A 24308-nucleotide genomic window follows, 5' to 3' on the forward strand; every position below is an offset into this window, starting at 1 on the left:
CTGGAAGAAACATTCCCCCATAATATTCCATTTAATTAGGCTAGTCTGTTTAGCAGACTGAACTGACACAAGATATCTCATACTCATTTCAAATACATAGAAATACTGGACACAATTTGATGAATTTTTAAAAAAAATCTACCTAACCTCAGAAGCAAAAAGGTCAATAGCTGAAAAAAAGAAAAAATTTCCAAATTAGAGCAATCAGTGGGTTTGAAGATAGACGGCACCCACACAGCTATCAAAGTGAGACCAGGAAAAAAGTCAGAAAACTCCTTAGCTGGTAAGGACCTACCACACACAAGAGGAGGAAGGACATCTATTGGGCTAAATCTTTAAATGTATTTGCATTTCTTGAACACAAGTTAACTTGACTGTGCAGGAAAGAGCTAACATTCTACACTGGGTACTATGCAGGTTATTGGGAACACGCCATCTTATTTAATAGTAAACATTCAGATTCTTACGCTGAACCATTACAAATGGGCAAAAAGCTTCCAATCTACTCCCCTAAAATTGACTTGCCACCATGTATGCTTGTATCTGGGCTTCCCTGGTGGCTCAGAATCCACCTGCAGGAGACTCGGGCTGGATCCCTGGGTCGGGAAGATCCCCTGGAGAAGGGAATGGTTACCCACTCCAGTATTCTTGCCTGGAAAAATCCATGGACAGAAGAGCGTGGCGGGCTACAGACCATAGGATCACAAAGAATTGGACACAACAGAGCGACTTTCATTTTCACATGCTTGTTTCTGGGGCTAGAAACGACCTGCCCACCATAATCTAGCCTTCCCACCCCTCTATAAATCTCAGGCCCCAGGTTAGACAAAACCCTCACCCGTGGCTCCTTGCTGGTAACTTACAAAACCCAAGAACCAACCAGCTTTTGTTTTTCTCCCCTGTAATCAGTGTTGCTAAACAAACTTCTCGCATTTCAGTGTTGACTCTCTTGACATTCTCATTTTTTGAACTTTTCTTAAAATTTGAAAGAAATATTTAAACCACATTCTGGGTCATATTCCAACTCTTCACTTTTAGGTTCTCTTTTACTTCAAAGTCAGGAATTTAATTATTTAGGGAGGTTAGTTTAGCAATAGTTCATTAATGCCCAAGACACACATTCCTTTCTTTTTAAAGGGGAAAGTCATTCTGCCAAGGGACTGGTTAAATCAAGCAGGTTTTCACACTTGCACTGAGACAGGGGAGCAGGAATGAAGTGGTTCCTGACCGGCCTTCCAGGCAACAGCGATCCACCAGGCTCCACTCCCACTCCCGCCAGCCAGATGTCCCTCCCCATCCCACTCTCCTCATCCTTCCTCTCTCCCGCCAGGCTTTACTGGCTGCCAACACAACCAATCACACGGCAAACACTTTTTGCACCAAACAGGCTTCCCTTCTTCCAGGACTCTACACAACCTCTGCCCGCCATCACTGATCCGCCTGCTTCCTGGAGCCACCAGACATCCGCTGTCTGCCCTCCTTGTCTTAGACCTCTGAACAAATTGAGACTCACACAATTCAGCGTTCGGTTTGACAAAAGGGGGCAAAAGGGGAGGGATGGGGGAAGAAGTTAAAATATAAAGCAACCCCTACGTTCTGCCTGGGTGCACAGAGAACATCAAGGGGAAGTGACTACTTACTAGTCCCTTAAAAAAAAAATTAAAAACTCCTCTAGTTCAAGCAGTCACTTTTTAGTCTAGATTTGCCAAAATCACTTCTCCTGTATGAATAACCTACACTGGAGGAGCTCCGTCAGTTAAGAGTTTACTTTGAAAGGTTTTCCCCTTTATCTGCTACCAATCACCAATCTTTTCTGACAACATACATATGCACACACAATTCATCTATAGACCATCTCTGTAGTTCTGTTTTTGACACCTTCACATATTAACCGTCATTGAGCTGTGTCTCCCGTGTGTGTGTGGTGGGCACAGAAGAACACACACTGTCTCCACCCAGCACACAGCACACACTCACGCACACACAAGGAGGACTGGGTGTCTAAGGCAAAGACCATACAACTACTCCCTTTTCTTAGCGAGGTGAGACAGTTACTGGACTTTATGACTTCTGCCCCAATTGTCCCCACCCCAAATACCTTCTACTTTCCTCCCCTGCATCCATTTCTGTACTTTTCCTAGTAACGCAAAAGCTCAGATGGACTGTGTGGCACCTAAGAAAGGACAGAGACTTCAATTCTCAAGTCTGTTGTCCACCCACATCAACGATGTTTGCTCACTGCCGAGTTTAAACATGACTTGAAATGATGCCGAAACAAGAGAAGAGTTGACCGTATTTGACTGGTGGCCACAAGTAGGACACAGACGCTTTCCTTTTTTCCTTCCAGAACTTCTGAGCCACCAGGTGAGGCGCTCTCTGGCTGACAAGCCCCTTTCCCATCGGTATGAAAAGCCAACACGCAGGACCAAAGACTGGAGCCTGTGTTTCCACGGGGCCTCTCTCCTCCACCGCCGGGAGCGTGCTCAGTTGCCTTCTGCCAGAGCAGCTTCGCGATCCCTACCTTGTCAAGTGCTGCCGTCCTTCGTGCCCAGCATGGAGTGGAGTCTCGATCACCCAGAGGTGTGGGGGTGGCGCCACACAGTCAGAGGTGGTCTGTTGGCCGGTCGGCCACCCTGCAGTAGCCTTTGAATGAACTCAGTGACTCAGCGGCGTCCCCTCCCCGCCCAGGCCTCCCCTCTCAGTCCTCTGGGTCGCAGTGATGCCCATGTGACAGCACGCTGTCTCCACTGAGACTAATCCCATATCAATAAGAGCTTTCAGCCTGACCCAGGCCAGATTACTCTGTCTCACAAACACTCTGCTGACCTTCCCCGCGGGGCCAGAGATGCTCCCCTGGCGAGTACTAGTTACAGAAGAGTTGACAGAGGCCGATCCCTCGGTGTGATGATTTCACATCCAAACCGAGCAGCTTTAACAAAGCAATTTGGTTTGGTGTCCAATATTCAATCCCTCGACCAGGCGCTGAGGATTTTACACAGATGCAGTGATAAAAACCACTTTTGGGTTCTCTGAAACACACCCACCATGGCAGAGTTATCATTCCTATATGCATCACCACTGCCACCAAGTCAAAAGATGACAAATAAAGGCTGTGCATTAAAGACAGGTTATGACGAGTTCACAAATACCAGATGCATAGGTTCTGCTATTAGATTCCCCCCCACCCTGACACACACGGAGGCAAGGCAAGACAACGTGGTTTTGATTCTCAGATGAATTTGGACTAAATGCGGTAGGTTTCTAAAGAATGCTGAAACAACTATGACTGATTCTTAACCAAAACAGTCTAAACTGATTCTGAACAGAATTCAATGAAGCAAAACTTGAAGGTGTCAAGGAACCAAACAGAATGGACCAATTCCCTCCCCTTTCCATCTTTTCCAGCAATTTTTATCCCTATTCCTGGTCTCTCTCTACAGCCTTTCTAAGCAGACTTGATAAATAAAAGGAATGGGTACAGAGCCTACAAACTGTCAAGGAGATAACTGGGTGTTCCCCAAGAACCTGACATACGGGCCTGGAGAGACGGTCTTGAGGGTTTGCAGGAACAGTTTCATCAGCATTGTGTGCAAGAATAAGAATGCTAGGCCATATATAAAATCATCACAGAGGATTTTTCCAGCACTAAATGCTACATTATGAAGCCATCTCAAGAGAGGATGCTCTCTGCACACACAGCTCTCTTCTCAGAAAAGCTCTACATAGTGATTTGAAAAGAAAGGTTTTTAGTTCTAAAACTGCAACCATAGCTACTGAAAAATTCAACCTCTTTTCCTTAGAAATGTATTAAAATGAAAAAAAAATGCACCAACTGAAAATGTACTTTTCATATTAAAATACTTGAAGCTTATTCAAGTCTCTGTTCAAACCAGGTGGGCAGATTGGGGGAGCTGGGAATTGTATCACAGAGAAGAGAGCAGCTGTGGGCTACCCTGAGGAGGAGCCTCCAAGTGGAAAAACACTAGGGGAAGGCATGGACGTCAAGGACGCAGGAGGAACTCAGTAAGGGAAGGGGGAGATTCCTTCCCAAGTTGTTTTTTCCTTTCTGTCCCAGAATTCTAATTATTACCAGGGAGAATGGTAATTCCAAGTACTTTCTGATCCTGATAGCTTTTACTATTTGTCAGACATTAGACCTCGAATTCAAGGCGGATTAATTTGGAAAATTAAATTGCACCCATTTAAAAAATTCGAAGTCTTAGTTTTATACACAATAATTAATAACTGCAAATAGACAACACAGAATAACTAGGCAAATACTTAGAATTAAAAGGGGAACTGTCTGTGCTCAATCACTTCAGTAGTGTCTGACTCTTTGTGACCCCATGCACTGTACCCCACCAGGCTCCTCTGTCCATGGGTTTCTCCAGGCAAAAATACTAGAGTGGATTGCCATTCCCTTCTCTAGGGGATCTTCCTGACCCAGGGATCAAACCTACATCTCCTGCATCTCTTGCACTGCAGGTGGATTCTTTAGCACTGAGTCTCCGGGGAAGAATTAAAAAGGGAACTCTCTGTAACTCTCCCCTAAACCCATGACAGGGCTGAAGCAGGGAGCCTAGGGCTGGTTTATGGTTTACAGACAAAGCAGCAGAGAATTTCATCACTGAGGGCTGCTTCCCGCTCTGGGTTATGGAAGCAGGCAGTCCAAACGGTGGTCTTCGTCTTCCCTCTCTCCCCTGTCTCCTGATCCAGCCTGACTAGCATGTTCTCCGATGAGTTCCAGAAACAAGATGTATTTTCTGTTGATGAGATGAAGGCTCTGCCTGAAGCTTTCACAGATGGTGTGGAAATGAAAATCCACCCAGATGTCGTCATCAACTCAATGCTCATGAGTTTGCGCAAACTCTGGGAGAGGGTGAAGGACAGGGAAGCCTGGCATGCTGCAGTCCATGGGGTCACAAAGAGTCAGACACGAGTGAGCGACTGAACAACAGCAAAGGCAAACAGGGCAGGCCTAGGAGCAGAGGCGGTGGGTTAGCGATCTGACCGCCCGGGGCCCACGGGCAGGAGGCGGATGGCTGCGGCTCGGTCTGTGCGGCTGGCGTAAGTGCTATCACCACCCCCTCCAGCCCCACTCGCGTCCTCACCGGGACTGACCTGGTGCTGCAAGGCCTCGGAGATGCGCATGGCCTTGTTCTGTTGAGAAGGTGGACTAAACTTGATGGCGAAAAAAACCTGAGCCCACGCTGCCATGCCCCTGTGGGCTCTCCTTCCCCTTTCAGGGTCATTTCTGAAAAGGTGGATATTCACTTCTGCCCTGTTTACCTGCCAGTGTCAATAAGACGCTCAAACAATGCACTCGAAAACAAACATTACAAAACGCAGGATGTTATCAGAAGACACATTCTCATCAGTCTCAAACGGCTTTCTACCCAAAGACAAGGTATAGAAAGCATAAATAGTTCCAAGGTTGAAAGAAAGTCGTAGAGAATGTTCTTCTATTGTACAGTAGGAAAATATCTTATTTGCTTTAAACAAGGGAAATCTAATCTAATAGTTTGAAAACAACAGATTAGAGGTGAAATGGTAAAAACAAACAAACAAACAAAAAACGATGCGGGAAACGGAACATTCTCCAGTAAGACTGACTGCAACTGGCACTAAAGGCGTGACTGAGGAGTTGAGGCACACACACCAGCTCTGGAGTCCAGCTTCCACAGGACACCCGAAGGCACAGCACAGCCTGGCTCCTTTGCAGCTTCAGCTTAGGAGGGTCTGCCAGCCCTCTCCCGCCCAGGACAGGCCCCAAACTGGCAGTCACCCCTGTGCTGGCATCTGGAAGGAACACTGACAACTCTGCACCTCAGGACTGCTCCAAACATGCAGGCTTAGGGCGGCAGGCCACTGGAGACACGTGGGCCGAACATCTCGTTTACAGTCAGGGAGATGGGAGGCCTGGCAGCAGGCTGCAGGCACTTCCCCAAGAAAGGCAGCACCCAAGCCTTGCTACACACACTGGGCCCTGAACTCCGCACCCAGCGTGCATTCCACTAGCTTGGAGTGCCTTTCTTTTTTTTTTTTTGCATCTAACTGGAATTCCTATTTTTTTGCCCATCTGTCAGCATGTATATGAAAACCATAAGCCTTTAAATTTATCTTGGAGCATTTTCTCCTCCTGGCTTGATAAAAATCCATGTTCCCTATTTTGCCTTAGGTCAGATTTTCTCCAAAAACATAAACATCTCAGGTGCTCTGAGGAACCCTGGCCTTGAACTATTTTGAATGTACAAAATGGGTACATCAGGTAATTGGTTTATGAATCCTTCTTAACATTCACACAGCTCCTTATGGTTTCCATCACCTCTTTCGCATGTGATCCGCACAAGAGCTCTATAATAAAGGCAGGGCAAGGATTACTTCGCACTATATGTGATGCTCTGGGAGGTTCAGTGATTCACCTGCTGCCAGCACTACGATGGAGCACCAGGTCTTCCTTCTCCATTCATTCCAGTTAACATTATGCAGCAGGCATGGGGGTTGAAACCGAGCAGGAGAAGCTGTATAAAAAAGAAGTCAGTGGGAGTTCCCTGGTGGCCTAATGGTTAGGATTCTGGGCTTTTCATTCCGGTTCAATCCCTGGTCAAGGTACTGAGATCCTACAAGCTGCGTGGTACAACAAACAAACAAAAAAACAGGACTCGAATTTTCAGGGAGCTGGCATGTAGTGGGGAGACACACACACATTACAAAGACATGAGTTCAGGAGTTAGAAGCTTTGGAATCAGACAGACTCATGCTTGAGACTAGACTGCACTGTTTACTAGTTACCCAAGCACGGCAAGCCATGGGCAAGCATCTGTAAACTGCACTCTCCTTGGCTCACAGGACGGCCTCGAGAATTAAATGAGATAATACGTGAAAGGTGTCTGGTACAGGTCATGGTTCACGGTAAGCACTCCCTAAGCATGGTCCGTTTTAATGAGCATTGTGAAGTTGTGAAGTTGTGTCCAACTCTTTGCGATCCTGTGGACTGTAGCCTACCAGGCTCCTCTATCCATGGAATTTTCCAGGCAAGAGTGCTGGAGTGGGTTGCCATTTCCTTCTCCAGGGGAATCCTCCTGACCCAGGGGTCGAACCCAGATCTCCCACATTGCAGGCAGATGCTTTACCGTCTGAGCCACCAGGGAAGCCCTGGTGAGCATGAACACAATGCAATAAAGGTGAGACAGGAAGATCATTATGGAGCAGTCGTGTGACCCCCAGGCTTTGGGAGACAGTGTTTTTGGAGGAACTGAATCTTAGAGAACGGCTTTAATAAAAGGGCTGTTCATATAAAAAGATCCTTCTTTTCATCTATTCATCCACGTAGTCATCCAGTGCCTACTGTGAGCCCAGCACTTTACAAAATAATTCCCAGCAGGACTCCCGTGAATAAGGGGTTTTCCTAGAATGCTTAAATATGAGTTCATTTATGAGAGCTATACTCACAACACTTTTCAGTGTCGTTTCACTGGTGAAATGGGGCAAACCTGTGGTCCATTCTGACCCTTGCCAGTGGTAATAAATAGCTTAAGGAAAATACATCTACAAACAGAATCTCAACAAAATGACCTTTTGTTAACAATATAAAAAGTCATTCCCCCAAAGGCTACAGAGAGGGGTGAGCTGAATGAGGGCCCTACTTTATCAATAGCAGGGGTGGAGCCGAGAGATTAGAGACTTGTGATGTTTGACTTCTGTTTAGAAGAGAGAATGTATGGGGCCAAATGCTTGCTCACAGGCAGTATCTGCTGACTCACCAAAGGTGGCACAGCTCACCACCCCACCGTTTCCATGTGGTACTGTGATTTCAACTTCCTCTCCCTTCAAACCCTTCAACTCCCCTGTTTCTGGTAGTCAAAGGACCAAATGTAGGTGAAACAGAGGACGAGCCGGTGAGCTTTACTTTGACAAAAGAAAATAGTTCTGCTACTAAAGATACAAGAAAAAAAGTCATCAGATATGATCATTCATAAGCTGGATAATTAGTCTGAATCAATCCTTTGCGTGGCAAACTTCATGAGAAGGAAGTTGGTACCCACCTGTCCTTTACCCTATGACGAACAAGACTAATTTCTTTCTATAGTTTCTTAATCTTACATGGAAGGAAACCTACCATCCTTTATACCATCCTTCAGGAACACCCCGCAGCTATTGATATATGTATTGAGATATATATATATATATATATATATATATATATAGAGAGAGAGAGAGAGAGAGAGAGAGAGAGAGAGAGAGAGAGAGAGAGAGAGATATTAATATAGCTGACCTCTGGGGCATCTCTTGCCTGTCTCAGGCTGCTGCCCTGTGTTAAGAAAAAAATGATTACAACTTTCTTTAACTGGATTCTTTCAAATAGGATAAGATTTTCGTTTTCACTTGAAATGTCAGGTGAAACAAAACTGAAAAAGAGCAAACCTTCCAAGCATAAGAGACAGTACAAATGCAGTGCTATAAGAAGGTAACACTATCCTCTTAAGTTTTCTGCAAACTGAGACATAGAGGAAGTCACTGAAACTTTAACTAACACGAATACCATGTAAAAAGTAAAAATACATCCAATTTCTGCAAAGGTTCAGTTCTGTCAAGAGATATCTCTCATCTCAAGAATTATAAGAGGCTCCTGAGACATTACCCAAAGGTAATGTCACCAAGAACATGGCCACAAAAATCCACACATAGATTTCTTAACACTTGTATATTACAGCTCACTACAAAATTCAGAGACCTAACACCGAGGTCAGATCCTAAGGTATTCTGCGAAGGTGAAGGGATGCAGGACACATCAATATCCTATCACAGTCTAATTTCATAGAGTGGTCTAATTTCATCCAAGGACAGATCCTAAAATACTTCAAGAAGTGGATTGATAGAGGCTGCTTCTTAAATTGCCGTCCCCAAATATCATCTCTTATAACCAAGGTCTTTATAGAAGCTGTATATTTGAGAGGGCAAGATTCTATTCTGTATCTTGAGTCTAGGGATCCTGACAGGCTTTTACACTCTAAGATTGACGTTCTGAGCAATTCATTACTCTGCACATACAGAACTCATTCAGATTTTACGGATTGCTTGACATGTTTACCTTAAGTCATAAGGAACAGACTTATTAAAATGCTTCAGAGGTAGAGAAAGTAAGGCTTCAAAAATTATTTTCATTCCCCAAATGTTATTGCTCCCAATTGCCATATATCAACAGTGCCCAATCAGTCATGCTCTGCCTAAGCAAAGCATAAAACATCAGCTTGTGCCTACGGCAATTCCACGGGGATTCTCCAAACAGAGCCCACAAAGACTACAAAGGAAATGGGAACAATGACAGAATGGGTACGCTCTATTTGAGACATGACTACCTTTATGTCTGCAATAATTTTACTGTAAAGGCCTGGTACAGAAATTTCTTCTGGGAAGGAGTCTTATATTAAGTTGTCAAGGAAAAAGCAAGTTATGTTTTTTCCATTCAAGGACACCACTGCACTTGTAACAGGAAAGGAGCTGCTTTCAAACATCAGACGGTAGTTCCTGGTGTCAGCTGACCCATGGACACTCTCCTTCGGCAGCCATTCTTAGAGGGAATCATCTACTGCCCGAGTCATCACACTTCGCTCAGGTCCCACATTTATCTTGGCTACCTTTCATAAAAAAGAAATACCAAGTTTGGCCCCCTCCCCCCAAAAAACAAGTGGGGGTGGGGAGGAGTGGATAGTGCTTTTATTAAATTTATAAATGGCTTTTCCAGAGTGTTCTTTCATTTTTACTTATAAAAACTGCGTTTGTGCTTATAGCCCTTTATGTCAGCAGTGATAACATCTGAAAGATACAGTCTCCACCTGACTTAATGGACTATGGTTGAGTGTCATGTTTTCTTTTTAAGGAGTCCCCACAATTTGACCTACCCTATTGCATTCATTAGGCTCTTGCAGCACACATTCTAGCATTAACAAAGGGAGAGAACAGGACAGAAACTGTGGTGACAAGGCCGTGGCAAACAAGAGTGAAACTTTAAGACCTGCACAGTATAACATGACTTTTTTTGCCCCAGACAAGTAATTCATCAGGAATTAGAAGGCATCTAAACAGACCTTCCCATAATTTGCCCATATTTTCTCTTTTTAAATATTCCCAATTATCCCTCTTATGCATTCACTCAGTGTTTAATATGAGTTTTGTGCTCTGCTAAACGTCAGAGAGTGGGAATAGTTTAGAAAATGCATACAACGTCCTTATCTGACACACACACACACACACACTTTGTTGTTGTTATATAATTTATTTACTTTGGGCTGTGCTGGATCTTTGTTGCTGCTTGAGTTTTGTTTTTTTTCCTCTAGTTGCAACGAATGTGGGCTACTTTCCAGTTGCACTACATAGACTTCTCACTGCAGGTGACTTCTCTTATTGGAGAGCATGGGTTCTAGGGTGAGTAGGCTTCTGTAGTTGTGGCATGTGGGCTCAGTAATTGTGGCTCCCAGGCTCGAGAACACAGGCTCAGTAGTAGTTGTGTACAGGCTTACTTAGCTCAAGGCATGTGGGATCTTCCTGGACCAGGGACTGAACCTGTGTCTCCTGCATTAGCAGGCAGATTCCTTATCACTAAGCCACCAGGGAAGCCCAAGGTCCTTATCTTAAATCCTATATTTTACTCTGGAATAGATGACTACCATCCCACCTTCCTCACTCAATACAACATAAAACCAATACTGAATATCAGTCAGACAGTGTATCTAAGAATACACGTCCTCAGACTCAACATGGTTGGGATACAGAAAGGAGCTGGGCAGTAGGAAGTACAGCGCAGTGAGAAATTTGAAGATGAAATTTGCAGGAGTGAAAGAGTACGTCAGGGGGAATGTAAGCATACGTCAGGTCAGGTCAGTTCAGTTCAGTTGCTCAGCTGTGTCTCACTCTCCGCAACCCCAAGGACTGCAGAATGTCAGGTCTCCTTGTCCATCACCATCTCCCAGAGTTTACTCAAATTCATTTCCATTGAGTCGGTGATGCCATCCAAACATCTCATCCTCCGTCGTCCCCTTCTCCTCTGGCCTTCAATCTATCCCAGCATCAGGGTCTTTTCAAATGAGTTAGCTCTTCGCATCAGGTGGCCAAAGGATTTGAATTTCAGCTTGAACATCAGTCCTTCCAATGAACACCCAGGACTGATCTCTCCTTTAGGATGGACTGGTTGGATCTACTTGCACTGCAAGGGACTCTCAAGAGTCTTCTCCAACACCACAGTTCAAAAGCATCAATTCTTCAGCGCTCAGCTTTCTCTATAGTCCAACTCTCACATCCATACATGATCACTGGAAAAACCATAGCCTTGACTAGACAGACCTTTGTTGGCAAAGTAATGTCTCTGCTCTTTAAGATGCTGTCCAGGTTGGTCATCACTTTCCCTCCAAAGAGTAAGCGTCTTTTTATTTCATGGCTGCAGTCACCATCTGCAGTGATTTTGGAGCCCCCCCAAAATTAAGTCTGCCACTGTTTCCACTGTTTCTCCTTCTATTTGCCATGAAGTGATGGGACCGGATGCCATGATCTTTCTTTTCTGAATGTTGAGCTTTAAGCCAACTTTTTCCACTCTCCTCTTTCACTTTCATCAAGAGGTTCTTTACCTCTTCTTCACTTTCTTCCATAAGTGTGGTGTCATCACATATCTGGTGTTATTGATGTTTCTCCCAGCAATCTTGATTCCAACTTGTGCTTCATCCAGCCTGGCATTTCACATGATGTGCTCTGCATGTAAGTTAAAAAAGCAGGGTAACAGTATACAGCCTTGATGTACTTCTTTCCCTATTTGGAACCAGTCTGTTGTTCCATGTCCAGTTCTAACTGTTGATTCTTGACTTGCATATGGATTTCTCAGGAGACAGGTCAGGTGGTCTGGTATTCCCATATCTTGAAGAATTTTCCACAGTTTGTGGTGATCTACACATTCAAAGGCTATGGCATAGTCAATAAAGCAGAAATAGATGTTTTTCTGGAACTCTCTTGCTTTTTCAATGATCCAGCAGATGTTGGCAATTTGATCTCTAGTTCCTCTGCCTTTTCTAAAACCAGCTTGAACATTTGGAAGTTCACGGTTCACGTACTTTACTAGCGTGTGAGATGACTGCAATTGTACAGTAGTTTGGGCATTCTTTGGGATTGCCTTTCTTTGGGATTGGAATGAAAACAGACCTTTTCCAGTCCTGTGGCCACTGCTGAGTTTTCCAAACTTGCTGGCATATTGAGTGCAGCACTTTCACAGCATCATCTTTTAGGATTTGAAATAGCTCAACTGGAATTCCATCACCTTCACTAGCTTTCTTTGTAGTGATGCTTCCTAAGGCCCACTTGACTTCCCATTCCAAGATGTCTGGCTCTAGGTGAGTGAGCACACTATCGTGATTAACTGGGTCGTGAAGATCTTTTTTGTACAGTTCTTCTGTGTGTTCTTGCCACCTCTTCTTAATATCTTCTGCTTTTGTTAGGTCCATACTATTTCTGTCCTTTATCGTGCCCATCTTTGCATGAAATGTTCCCTTGGTATCTCTCATTTTCTTCAAGAGATCTCTAGTCTTTCCCATTCTATTGTTTTCCTCTATTTCTTTGCACTGATCACTGAGGAAGGCTTTCTTATCTCTTCGTGCTATTCTTTGGAATTCTGCGTTCAAATGGGTATATCTTTGCTTTTCTCCTTTGCCTTTACCTTCTCTTCTTTTCTCAGCTATTTGTAAGGCCTCCTCCGACAGCCATTTTGCTTTTTTGCATTTCTTTGTCTTGGGGATGGTCTTGCACCCTGTCTCCTGTACAATGTCATGAACCTCCGTCCATAGTTCATCAGGCACTCTGTCTATCAGATCTAGTCCCTTAAATCTATTTCTCGCTTCCAAGGTATAATTGTAAAGGATCTAATTTAGGTCATACCTGAATGGTCTAGTGGTTTTCCCTACTTACTTCAATTTTAAGTCTGAATTTGGCAATAAGGAGTTCATGATCTGAGCCACAGTCAGCTCCCAGCCTTGTTTTGCTGACTGTATAGAGCTTTTCCATCTTTGGCTGCAAAAAATTTGATTTTGGTGTTGACCAACTGGTTTTATCCATGTGGAGAGTCTTCTCTTGTGTTGTTGGAAGAGGGTATTTGCTATGCCCAGTGCATTCTCTTGGCAGAACTCTTATTAGCCTTTGCTCTGCTTCATTCTGTACTCCAAGGCCAAATTTGCCTGTTACTCCAGGTGTTTCTTGACTTCCTACTTTTGCATTCCAGTCCCCTATAATGAAAAGGACATCTCTTTTGGGAGATCAGTGGAAAAATAACTCCAGAAAGAATGAAGAGACAGAGCCAAAGCAAAAAACAATACCCAGTTGTGGATGTGACTGGTGATGGAAGCAAGGTCCAATTCTGTAAAGAGCAATACTGCATAGGAACCTGGAATGTTAGGTCCATGAATCAAAGCAAATTGGCAGTGGTCAAACAGGAGATGGCAAGACTGAATGTTGACATTTTAGGAATCAGCGAACTAAAATGGACTGGAATGGATGAATTTAATTCAGATGACCATTATATCTACTACTGTGGGGAAGAATCTCTTAGAAGAAATGGAGTAGCCATCATAGTCAACAAAAGAGTCTGAAATGCAGTACTTGGATGCAATCTCAAAAACGACAGAATGATCTCTGTTCATTTCCAAGGCAATACATTCCATATCACGGTAATCCAAGTCTATGCCCTGACCAGTAATGCTGAAGAAGCTGAAGTTGAAGACCTAACAAGACCTTCTAGAATTAACACCCAGAAAAGATGTGAGCACACATATTTGGGCAAAAAGAGGAGCCTGATATAAGTGACCATAGGAAGGAGGAGAAACCAAGGTACCAGTGAATCTCCTGAAGTGAGGAAATTACTTCCCTGTAAGACTCATATGAACACTAATTTCCTTTAAAATAGTCTTGTGCAAACAAGAGGGCAGATATGTGTTTTGTTTTTATCTACCCTCCAGGGGCTGTGATCCACACTAGGCAGGCACACATAGTCTGAACTGTTTGGCTAGCATTTGAAAGATGCACATTGAAGGGCATCTTTCAAGAGGTAGCTACTTCAGACTCTCCACTTTCCTCTTTTCAACATGAAAGCCTTTGTAAACGAGCTCAGTGGAGGTGGGCCAAGATTTCTCACTGATAAAATTCATGATGTGTAAGACCTGTGGATGCTTTTGAACTGTGGTGTTGGAGAAGACTCTTGAGAGTCCCTTGGACTGCAAGGAGATCCAACCAGTCCATCCTAAAGGAGATCAGTCCTGGGTGTTCATTGGAAGGACTGATGCTGAAGCTGAAACTCTAGTACTTTGGCCACCTGATGCGAAGAGTTGACTCATTGGAAAAGACCCTGATGCTGGGAGGGATTGGGGGCAGGAGAAGGGGACGACAGAGGATGAGATGGCTGGATGGCATCATCTACTCGATGGACATGAGTTTGGGTGGACTCCAGGAGTTGGTGATGGACAGGGAGGCTTGGTGTGCTGCGATTCATGGGGTCACAAAGAGTCGGACACGACTGAGCGACTGAACTGAACTGAACTGAAGACCTGTGGATTGGCCAGAGACATGGAATAGGCACTCCAGCCAAGGATGAGATGGAGCTCCATCCAAGGACGAGAGAATCCAAGGAGATTCTGAGGAGCTCAGTCTTACCTTGTGCCGTGGAACCCACAGACTGCAGTAACCCTGTGTGCAGCGCCGCAGTCTGGAGACTTCTGTCACCCGGTGCTGCCTAGGTTAGCAGAATTCCACCTCAGACACGCTGCCAGTGCATGAAAGCAATTTCCCACATAAGGTATTGTCAGAGCATCTGCAATGCTCTTCAGAGAACAGGCCCAGTGGCTTGGTTCCTGCCCACTTACTCAATGAAGTGTTTACCTGCATAGCTGGGTTTGTAAGAGTCTGTTCTCATATCTGAGAACACAGTTGAGGGAGAAGACCTAGCCCTCCTAACTGATGGTGGGTGCTGATACCCACCCCCAAACCCCACTAAACAACCAAACAGGCTTAGAGGTCAGTGTGTAGCACACCTGAATGAGATGCTTTATTTGAAACAAATATAGCGTAAAACCCCATAGAAAACAACATTTTCAGAAGCATGGAAAATGTGAGGAGTGATATGTGACACACGCCTAACCCATGGCTTCTCTGTGAGAACGTCCCCAGCACGCTATAAGATCACAAATGATTACAGAAAAAGTACCTATTTGCAGCTTAATAAAGTACCTTTTAATAAGGTCTTCCATTTAAAAACCGATGGGTATTTGATAATTAGTATCCCATTTGATCTTTCAGTAAGAACACATCAGTACAGAAAACTATGTTGGTATAAAAAGTATACATATAACCAATCTTTATCAGTTCATATACAGACAATACACATCTATGCAGTGCTAAAAGGCAAGAAAGAGTCAATTCCCCTTTCTCTGCCAAGCAGCCTGCTACACATTTCCTTCTCATGAATCTTCAATCCCTAGATATTCTGAACATGGGCATTTGTTACTGACAGCCTCTGTCAGACAAAGCTCTATGACCCGACTCCACTCCAGGAGTCACAGAAAAGGCTTCATACCATTTTTACAAAGCATTCAACATGTAGCCTTATCTTTGCAAACCAAAAAAAATCCCACACTGCAGGCAGTGTCACTATAACGTCAGCATTCTCAGTTGTTACACACATGCGTGTAAGCACAACAAAAATGCAAGCCTCTAAATATAACCACGTGTATTTTACAATGCCAGTATTCAACCCCCAAATCTCTATCTTTCCAGCAACAGTGATCACCGCCTATAATTTCATTCTCTCAACTCCCAGCCTCTTACTCCAAAGGCTGCTCCTCCTACCATTCATGGACCAACACTGATTCTATGCCAAGACATTTTGCCAGGCATGGAACACAACAACAAAACCAGTTCTTGCCTGCAGCGACCTCAGGGGTAGACATTCTTGCCCTTTGTAGACGGCAGGGTTTCTAAGGTGCCAGTCCCCCTCTAACTGCTGCTTTTTAAGGAAAGGGCAAAAGCAAAACCACTTTGCTCCATCGCTTTCATCTACCTTCCCTTCAACTAGTGCTTCCATTTCCCATCCAATTCTAAGGTCTCTTCACCTCTGATTTACTTTAATCATTTTACTCTCTAACTCCTCCCAAATACCGCTTCTCAGTTTGTGGTGTTCCTTTTTCTTTCTGGAAGGAAGTATTTGTTCTTCTTGCATTTTAAAATTCAACACACTGGGCTTCCCTGGTGGCTCAGTGGTAAAGAATCTGCCTGCCAACGCAGGAGACACGTGACCCTGGAAGATCCCACACGCCGAGGAGTAACTAAGCCCGTGTGACACAACTACTGAGCTTGCACTCCACAGCCCTGGAGCTGCAACCACTGAGTCCACCCACCATGACTGCTGAAGCCCATGCTCCCTAGAATCTGCGCTCTGCAACAAGAGAAGCCACCGCAATGAGAAGCCCTTGCACTGAAACTAGAGTAGCCCCCACTTGCCTCAACTAGGGGAAAAAAAGCCTGGAAGATCCAGCACAGCCAAAATTAAAGAAAGAAATAAAATTATAAAATTCGATGTGCTTTCTTTCCAGTGAAAAACTTTCTTGACCTGTATTTTAGGATAATCTAACCAAGCCTGTTTCTACAAGATTATGATAACCGAAATTGCTCTTGTCGTACGGTGGAGCACCGCTGTTACAGTTGGCCACTTTTTCTAGGGTCTCTGTAACTTACTGCCAACCTCATCCCTCCCTAACTCAGGGAATTAGGAATACACATGAAAACAGAGTCCTCGAGGAGCTAAGTTAGTTGGCTAATAAGATATTTTATGAGGTATTAAAATATGAAATAGCAATGCTAGCACTGCCCTGAGAGTTACACAGAGCCAAGGAGGCTTGGGAGGGAGAGATAACAGAATCTGATTTGTAGAAGCTGTGTGAAATGTAAAGCCTTCTGGTCTCCCGATATTCATGCTTTCAGTAAGTGCTCATAACCACCACGACCCTTCAGGCAGCTCAGAGCAAGCCATGTCCTAATAAAAATATATAGTTATAAACGGAGAACAGTAACACAGACTGAAGACTGCGTGGAGCCCAAGGAAGGCAGGCAGGCAGGCAGGCTTGCACCCAACAAGCTGCCTAAGGACTTGACAGCCTCGCGTCAAAGAGAGGGAAGGCAGGCTGAGGTCCTTTTCAGGACAGGGTGAGGGTGGGACGGGGAACTGTGTGCTGAAGTTGCCTGGCTCAAATGTATGGTTGATTTCTAATTCCTGACGTGCATGCTCTTTCATACACACTCACAGAGCCAGCAACTTCCCTTTGTTTTTGTCACTCACGGTTCTGTAAGAGCTACTCTGTCCGGAAGAGGACACTCCGGCTAATCCTCAAGGCCTTCGGAATGCTAAACCGTTTCCCTGCAGGGTGCATCACTTATTCCCACCCACCCCCCTTCCTAAGCCAGCCTCCTTTCTGAGGCAAAAAAACACAGCACAACGGAACCAGGCAGCCCAAAGGGAATTGGTCAGATGGAGCTATTGTCTCTCCTGTGTCCCGCCTCCCACCCCGTCTCCATGCTCCAGACTTTCAATACAAGGCCGTGCACAGTAGTGTGAATGCACAAAAGCCCAAAGCCACACACCAAGAAGCTCCTGCTTCAGTCCTGAAAAGCTCCTGGGCTTCGGCCAAGGTCCAGCTTCCCCCCACACCCCCACCCATTCCCTTGGGCCTGCTTTCAAAGCCTGCAAAGGACAGCAGAGCCCGGGACGGGAAGCGCGACCACAAGCTCACTCCTCTGCTCAGGGCTGCCTTCCTGTGGGCCACAATCATACCTCAAAACTTGATTTCCCATGCACGTTCCTGTTGCACTCCGGTATTGGGTGCTGTGTATACAAGGGTGAATCATTGAGTAGCTCAGAGTCAAACAAGAATCTAAGAAGTGAACACTTAAAATGCAATAGGACATGTGCTGTTAGAACAAAGGTAGGCATGAGATCTTACTGCACGCTAGGTCTTTTCCTTGACTCCTTTAGCTTCTCTGTCCAACTACCAGTGTTATGAATTCTAGAAACTTACTTCTGAATCTCTACTTTTCTCCTGCCCCACCACTCACTCAGTTCCAGTCATCAGCCTCTCCCTCCTGGATTACTTCTATCTGAGGATCCTTCTCACCACTTCTAATCACATCTCCTCCCAAGTCACGTTCATATCTTTCAAAACTCACACTTGATGTGGTCCAACCCCCCCCCCCCCCCGACATACAAAAGTATTAGCCAATGGATCCTCACTACCATCAGGAAAAAGGTCCATAAACACCATTTGGAACGCCTCTGTCCCCCCATGTTTCACTGGCACCTGACTCAGCCATACTGAAAAACTTGTGAAAGTGTTTGTTCGTCACTCTGTCGTGTCTGACTCTTAGCAACCCCGTGGACTGTTGTCCGCCAGGCTCTTCTGTCCATAGGATTCTCCAGGCAAGAATAATGGAGTGGGTAGCCATTCTCTTCTCCAGAGGATCTTTCCAACCCAGGGACTGAACCCAGGTCTCCTGCATTTCAGGCAGGTTCTTTAGAGAGTCACTAGGGAAGCCCTTCAAATCACCATGCCGGGTGTGGCCGGGAACTCTGCGCACAAAGCATTCCCATCTGTTCAGAACACGACTCTTATTTCCTCCAACCCCCTCATCCTTTACTCGTCTTGTGCACCCAGTCTTTTAAGTTTGTGGGGTAGATGTCATTTCCTCCAGAAGCCTGTGCTGACTACCTTAGGCGAGGTTAAATGACTCTCCTTTAAAGCACCCCTGTAAAACTTATCACCTTGTATTACAGTTGTTTGATAGCTTATCTCTTTCCTCTAGACATCAAACCACTTGAGGGCCTAGCATCTAAACTCACACAGAATAGTCTCTTGATATCTGCTGAAAATAAGGGATCAAAAGGACAGGAACTATGACTTTATATCTTTGTCCTTAGCATAGTGCCTGACATATGCAGACAATTGCTTATTGAATGCAAGGTCTAACTCTGGCTGGAGACTTTGGTGGAAGGCTTCTTATAGGAATGGATCATCTGAGTCTTTAAAGAAAAAAAATGGTTCATCTCAGGTTTGGTACAGCCAGGCTGTGAGTATGCTGTCAGTGGCTGTCACTTTAGACAGATCCTCAAATTAAAACAAAACGTCAAGTCTATATCTGGACAAAAGCGTAATTCAAAAAGATACATACACCCCTGTGTTCACAGCAGAACTGTTTACAATAGCCAAAACACAGAAGCAAACCAAATGTCCATCTACAGGTGAGTGGATAAAAAAGATGCAACACATATATACAACGGAATACTACTCAGCCATAAAAAAGAACGAAATAATGCCATTTGCAGCAACACAGATGTAACTGGAGATTGTCATAATAAGTGAAGTCAGAAAGAGAAAAACAAATGCCATATCATATCACTTATATGTAGAATCTAAAATCTGGCACAAATGATTCTATCTACAAAATGGAAATGGACTCACAGATATACAGAACAGACTTGTGGCTGCCAAAAGGAAGAGGAGACATGGGGGTGAACTGGGAGTTTGGGATTAGTACATACAAACTACTATAAACAAAATAGATAACAAGGTCCTACTATATAGCATAGGTAACTATATTAATATCCTGAAATCAACTGTAATGTAAAAGAATATGTGTGTGTGTGTGTGTGTATGTATAACTGAATCATTTTGTTATTATATATATACACCAGAAAAACTAAAACAACATTACAAGTCAGTTACACTTCAAAAAAAAACAACTGGTATGTTATGCTATTATAGATATTCAGAAGTAAGAATAGTGTGAAATGAAGCATTAATACTCTTACATCAATGAGATGTTATTAAAATCACCTAATGACAGGAACACGTAAAAATGGATACCTTGAAGATTAAGTCTTACCAAAACTCTGGTTATATTCAGAAACATTCTGTCTGTGCCCAGGCAATAATACATAACCTCAGTCTTTCAAAAAGAGATTGAAGTTTTCTCATTGTCAATGACATCAATATCATTGGACACTAAGTAGCAACCCTTCTCCTCATCCCCTTACTGACCTTCTCTGCAGAAAACATGAAAACCGAACCAAAAATAATAGTATGTCTGTTGGCCCCCAAACAGGTGGCCATTATTATGACTCCAGTTCAGGGTGGTCATTATTATGACTCTAGTTCAGTTCAGTTGCTCAGTCATGTCCGACTCCTTGCAACTCCATGAACTGCAGAATGCTGTCCATCACCAACTCCCAGGGCTTGCTCAAACTCAACTCTATTGAGTCAGTGAGTCCATCCAACTATCTCATCCTGTCGCCCCTTCTCCTGCCTTCAATCTTTCCCAGAATCAGGGTCTTTTCCAGTGAATCTGTTCTTCCCATCTTTGGTGGCCAAAGTATTGCAGCTTCAGTTTCAGCATTGGTCTTTCCAATGAATATTCAGGACTGATTTCCTTTAGGATGGACCTGTTGGTCCAAGGGACTATCAAGAGTCTTCTCCAGCATCCCAATTCAAAAGCATCAATTCTTTGGTGCTCAGCCTTCTTTATAGTCCAACTCTCACATCCATACATGACTACTGGAAAAATCATAGCTTTGACTATATGGACCTTTGTCGGCAAAGTGATGTCTCTGCTTTTACATATGCTGTCTAGGTTTATCATAGCTTTCTTCCAAGGAGCAAGTGTCTTTTAATTGCATGGCTAGAGTCACTATCGGCAGTGATTTTGGAGCCCAAGAAAATAAAAGTCCGTCATTGTTTCCCCATCTATATGCCATGAAGTGATGGGACCAGATGCCTTGATTTTAGCTTTTTGAATATTGAGTTATAAACCAGCTTTTTCACTCTCCTCCACTTTCATCAAGAGGCTCTTTTTTAGTGCCTCTTCACTTTCTGCCATAAGGGTGGTGTCATCTGCATATCTGAGGTTATTGATACTTTTCCCGGCTATCTTGATTCCAGCTTGTGCTTCATCCAGCCCAGCATTTCTCATGATATACTCTGCATATAAGTTAAATAAGCAAGGTAACAATAAACAGCCTTGACATATTCCTTTTCCAATTTAGAACCAGTCCGTTATTCCATGTCCGGTTCTAACTATTGCTTCTTGACCTGCATACAGATTTCTAAGGAGGCAGGTCAGGTGGTCTGGTATTCTCATCTCTTGAAGAATCTTCCACAGTTTGTTGTGATCCACATAGTCAAAGGCTTTAGTCAATGAAGCAGAAGTAGCTGTTTTTCTGAAATTCTTTTGCTTTAAATATGATCCAATCGATGTTGGCAGTTTGATCTCTGGTTCCTCTGCCTGTTCTAAATCCAGCTTGAACATCTGGAAGTTCTCGGTTCACATACTGTTGAAGCCTAGCTTGGAGAATTTTGAGCATTACTTTGCTAGTGTGTGAGATGAGTACAATTGTGTGGTAGTTTGAACATTCTTTGGCATTGCCTTTCTTTGAGATTGGAATGAAAACTGACCTTTTCCAGTCCTGTGGCCACTGCTGAGCTTTCCAAATTTACTGGCATATTTGCTGAGTGCAGCACTTTCACAGCATCATCTTTTAGGATTTGAAAAAATTCAGTTGAAATTCCATCACTTCCACTAGTTTTGTTCATAGTGATGCTTCCAAAGGCCCACTTGACTTCGCACTCCAGGATGTCTGGCTCTAGGTGAGTGATCACACTATCGTGGTTATCTGGGTCGTGAAGATCTTTTTTGTACAGTCTTCTGTGTATTCTTGCCACCTCTTCTTAATATCTTCTGCTTCTGTTAGGTCTATACCATAATTTCTGTCCTTTATTGTGCCCATCTTTGCATGAAATGTTCCCTTGGTATCTCTAATTTTCTTGAAAAGATCTCTAGTCTTTCCCATTCTATTGTTTTCCTCTATTTCTTTGCATTGATCATGGAGGAAGGCTTTCTTATCTCTCCTTGCTTTTCTTGGGAACTCTGCATTCAGATAGATCTACCTTTCCTTTTTTCCTTTGCCTTCCAATTCTCTTCTTTCCTCTGCTATTTTTAAGGCCTCCTCAGACAACCATTTTGCCTTTTTGCATTTCTTCTTCTTGGGGATGCTTGGGTTATGACTCCATTTAAAAGAAAAAATAAGCTTTCAAACAACATGACATTTTCTTTTTCTTTATAATAAAACAATTAACTTATACACAATCCAATTTGATTCATTTTAAATTTGAATCAAATCCCCATCCCACTTACCTCCACTACAAAATTACCTCAGTTACTATCTTCAGCCCAAACAGAAACCATCACTTAGTCATTTGACAAATACTTAATGCCTAATGCCTAATCTGGGACTTCCTGTGTGGCTCAGACGGTAAAGCGTATGCCTACAATGTGGGAGACCGGGGTTCGATCCCTGGGTCGGGAAGATCCCCTAGAGAAGGAAATGGCAACCCACTCCAGTACTGTTGCCTGGAAAATTCCATGGACAGAGGAGCCTGGTAGGCTACAGCCTATAGGGTTGCAAAGAGTGGGACAGGACTAAGTGACTTCACTTACTTAATGCCTAATCCTAAAATATGCCAAGTAGGGGGCTTGAATGATCATACTAATCTCTCAAAGAGCCATGGACTGCTTGGGTGTTCAGTCAAAACCGTTTCCAGTCACACCTTGTTTGATAACAAACCCCTCCCCTTCTCCTGTTTCAGGGATCTGGAAACTACAGCCCATGAGCCAAACCTGGCCTGATGCTTGTTTTTATAAATAAAGCTTCACTGGAACACAGCCGTGCCCATTCATTTACATGGTGACTTTGACTGCTTTTCCTGTTACGAAGGCAGTTCAGTAGTTGCAATAGAGACCAATCAGCCTACAAAATTTATTACAACTTCTATTTGGCCCATCATAGAAGAGGTCTGCTGAGCCCTCCTCTATCTGTGGTCACTTTATCCTGTGGGTTTCCTTCTCACCTCCATGACTGTACCTTCACAAGCTTTCGTCTTCTATGGCCCAGTGGAGGTGGAGGCTGGTGCTCCCTAGAATTCTGTCCATCATCTTCTCACTGACACACTCTCCCTCTATCCATTGTGGTTCCGGCACCTGAACATCCCCCATCACAATCTGTAGGGAAATTATCTGTAAGCTGCTCTGTCTTCCCCAACAGACCGGGCTCTTTGAGGACATGGCCCATGTGTTTCAGCTATAACTCAGCATAGCTCAAGGCACATGGTAGCCACTCAAAAAATATCAACTAGGTGGATATGTGTTTATAAGGCATTTCAGAAAAACATTTTAAAAGTTCAACCATGATCTCTTATCGAATTGATGCATGAAGTTTCTATTCTTCTGTGTTATCAGTTTCGACCTGTTTATAGGTGGCATGGGTGACAAAGCAGAATCCCTGAATAGGAGACTTCTCATCTAATTAAGAGTTGAAAGTCTGAACTTGCCATTTACTAGCTATATGACCTTGGCTAAGATGCCTGTTCACAGAGTCTCAGCTGCCTCACCTGTAAAATGGACGTAACAGGCGGTTGTGAAACCAAAAATATGTGTAAAATGTCTGCCACCTTGTTGAGCAATGTAAGTGCTCAATGAACAGAAGTATTATTTTTATGGACAAGTTCTTCTGCTTTAAGGCTCTAAGTAGACTGGCGAGAATGTCATTGTAACTGTCAACTCCGAGTTAGAGCCTCATACTGATTTTTCATGCCAAGAGCCCAGGTTCACATTTTACATTATAGAGACAAGTGGCTGAGTCATAAATGAGTAATTATCCTCCAAAATAAAAGATCAAACTCTAAGAGAGGAGCTTCCCCTCTCTCCCATAAAGCTTCAGTTAAAAACCATTAGTGCTATTTACAATAGCTAGGACATGGAAGCAATCTAGCAGTCCATCGACAGATGAACGAATAAAGAAGCTTTGGTACATATACACAACGGAATACTACCCAGCCATAAAAAGGAATAAATGAGTCAGTTCAGCTTATTATACAGAATGAAGCAAGGCAGAAAGAGAAATATATATATATATATATATAAATGCATATATATGGAATCTAGAAAGATGGTATTGATCAACCTATCTGCAGGGTAGCAACTGAGACACAGACACAGAGAAGAGACTTACAGACAAGGGTGGGGAGAGGAAGGAGAGGGTGAGACGGAGGGGGAGCACGGAAGCATGTACATGAACATATGCAGAACAGATTCCAGTGGGAACTTTCTGAACAACTCAGGGAACTCAAACCAGGGCTCTGTAACGACCTAGAGGGGTGAGAAAAGGGGGGAGGTGGAAGGGAGGGGAC

General features: G+C 43.8%; 1 protein-coding gene across 4 annotated transcripts in view; it reads right to left on the reverse strand.

Annotated features, from left to right (window-relative positions):
• MCC (MCC regulator of WNT signaling pathway) overlaps positions 1-24308 on the reverse strand; it is a 488910-nt gene that overhangs the window by 181502 nt on the left and 283100 nt on the right. Inside the window, exon 1 of one of the 4 annotated variants that reach the window (XM_043920204.1) lies at positions 8120-8154. The exons of 2 other annotated variants lie outside the window; for them this stretch is intronic. In XM_043920204.1, coding sequence (XP_043776139.1) covers positions 8120-8122 — 3 coding nt within the window. In that variant the 5' untranslated portion in view covers positions 8123-8154. Of the gene's footprint in view, positions 1-5121; positions 8059-8119; positions 8155-24308 lie in introns of those variants that run through there. One more of the 4 variants, XM_043920201.1, reaches the window with a different exon arrangement.

Source organism: Cervus elaphus, chromosome 12 (assembly GCF_910594005.1).
Source record: "Cervus elaphus chromosome 12, mCerEla1.1, whole genome shotgun sequence".
NCBI classification, from domain to species: Eukaryota; Metazoa; Chordata; class Mammalia; order Artiodactyla; family Cervidae; genus Cervus; species Cervus elaphus.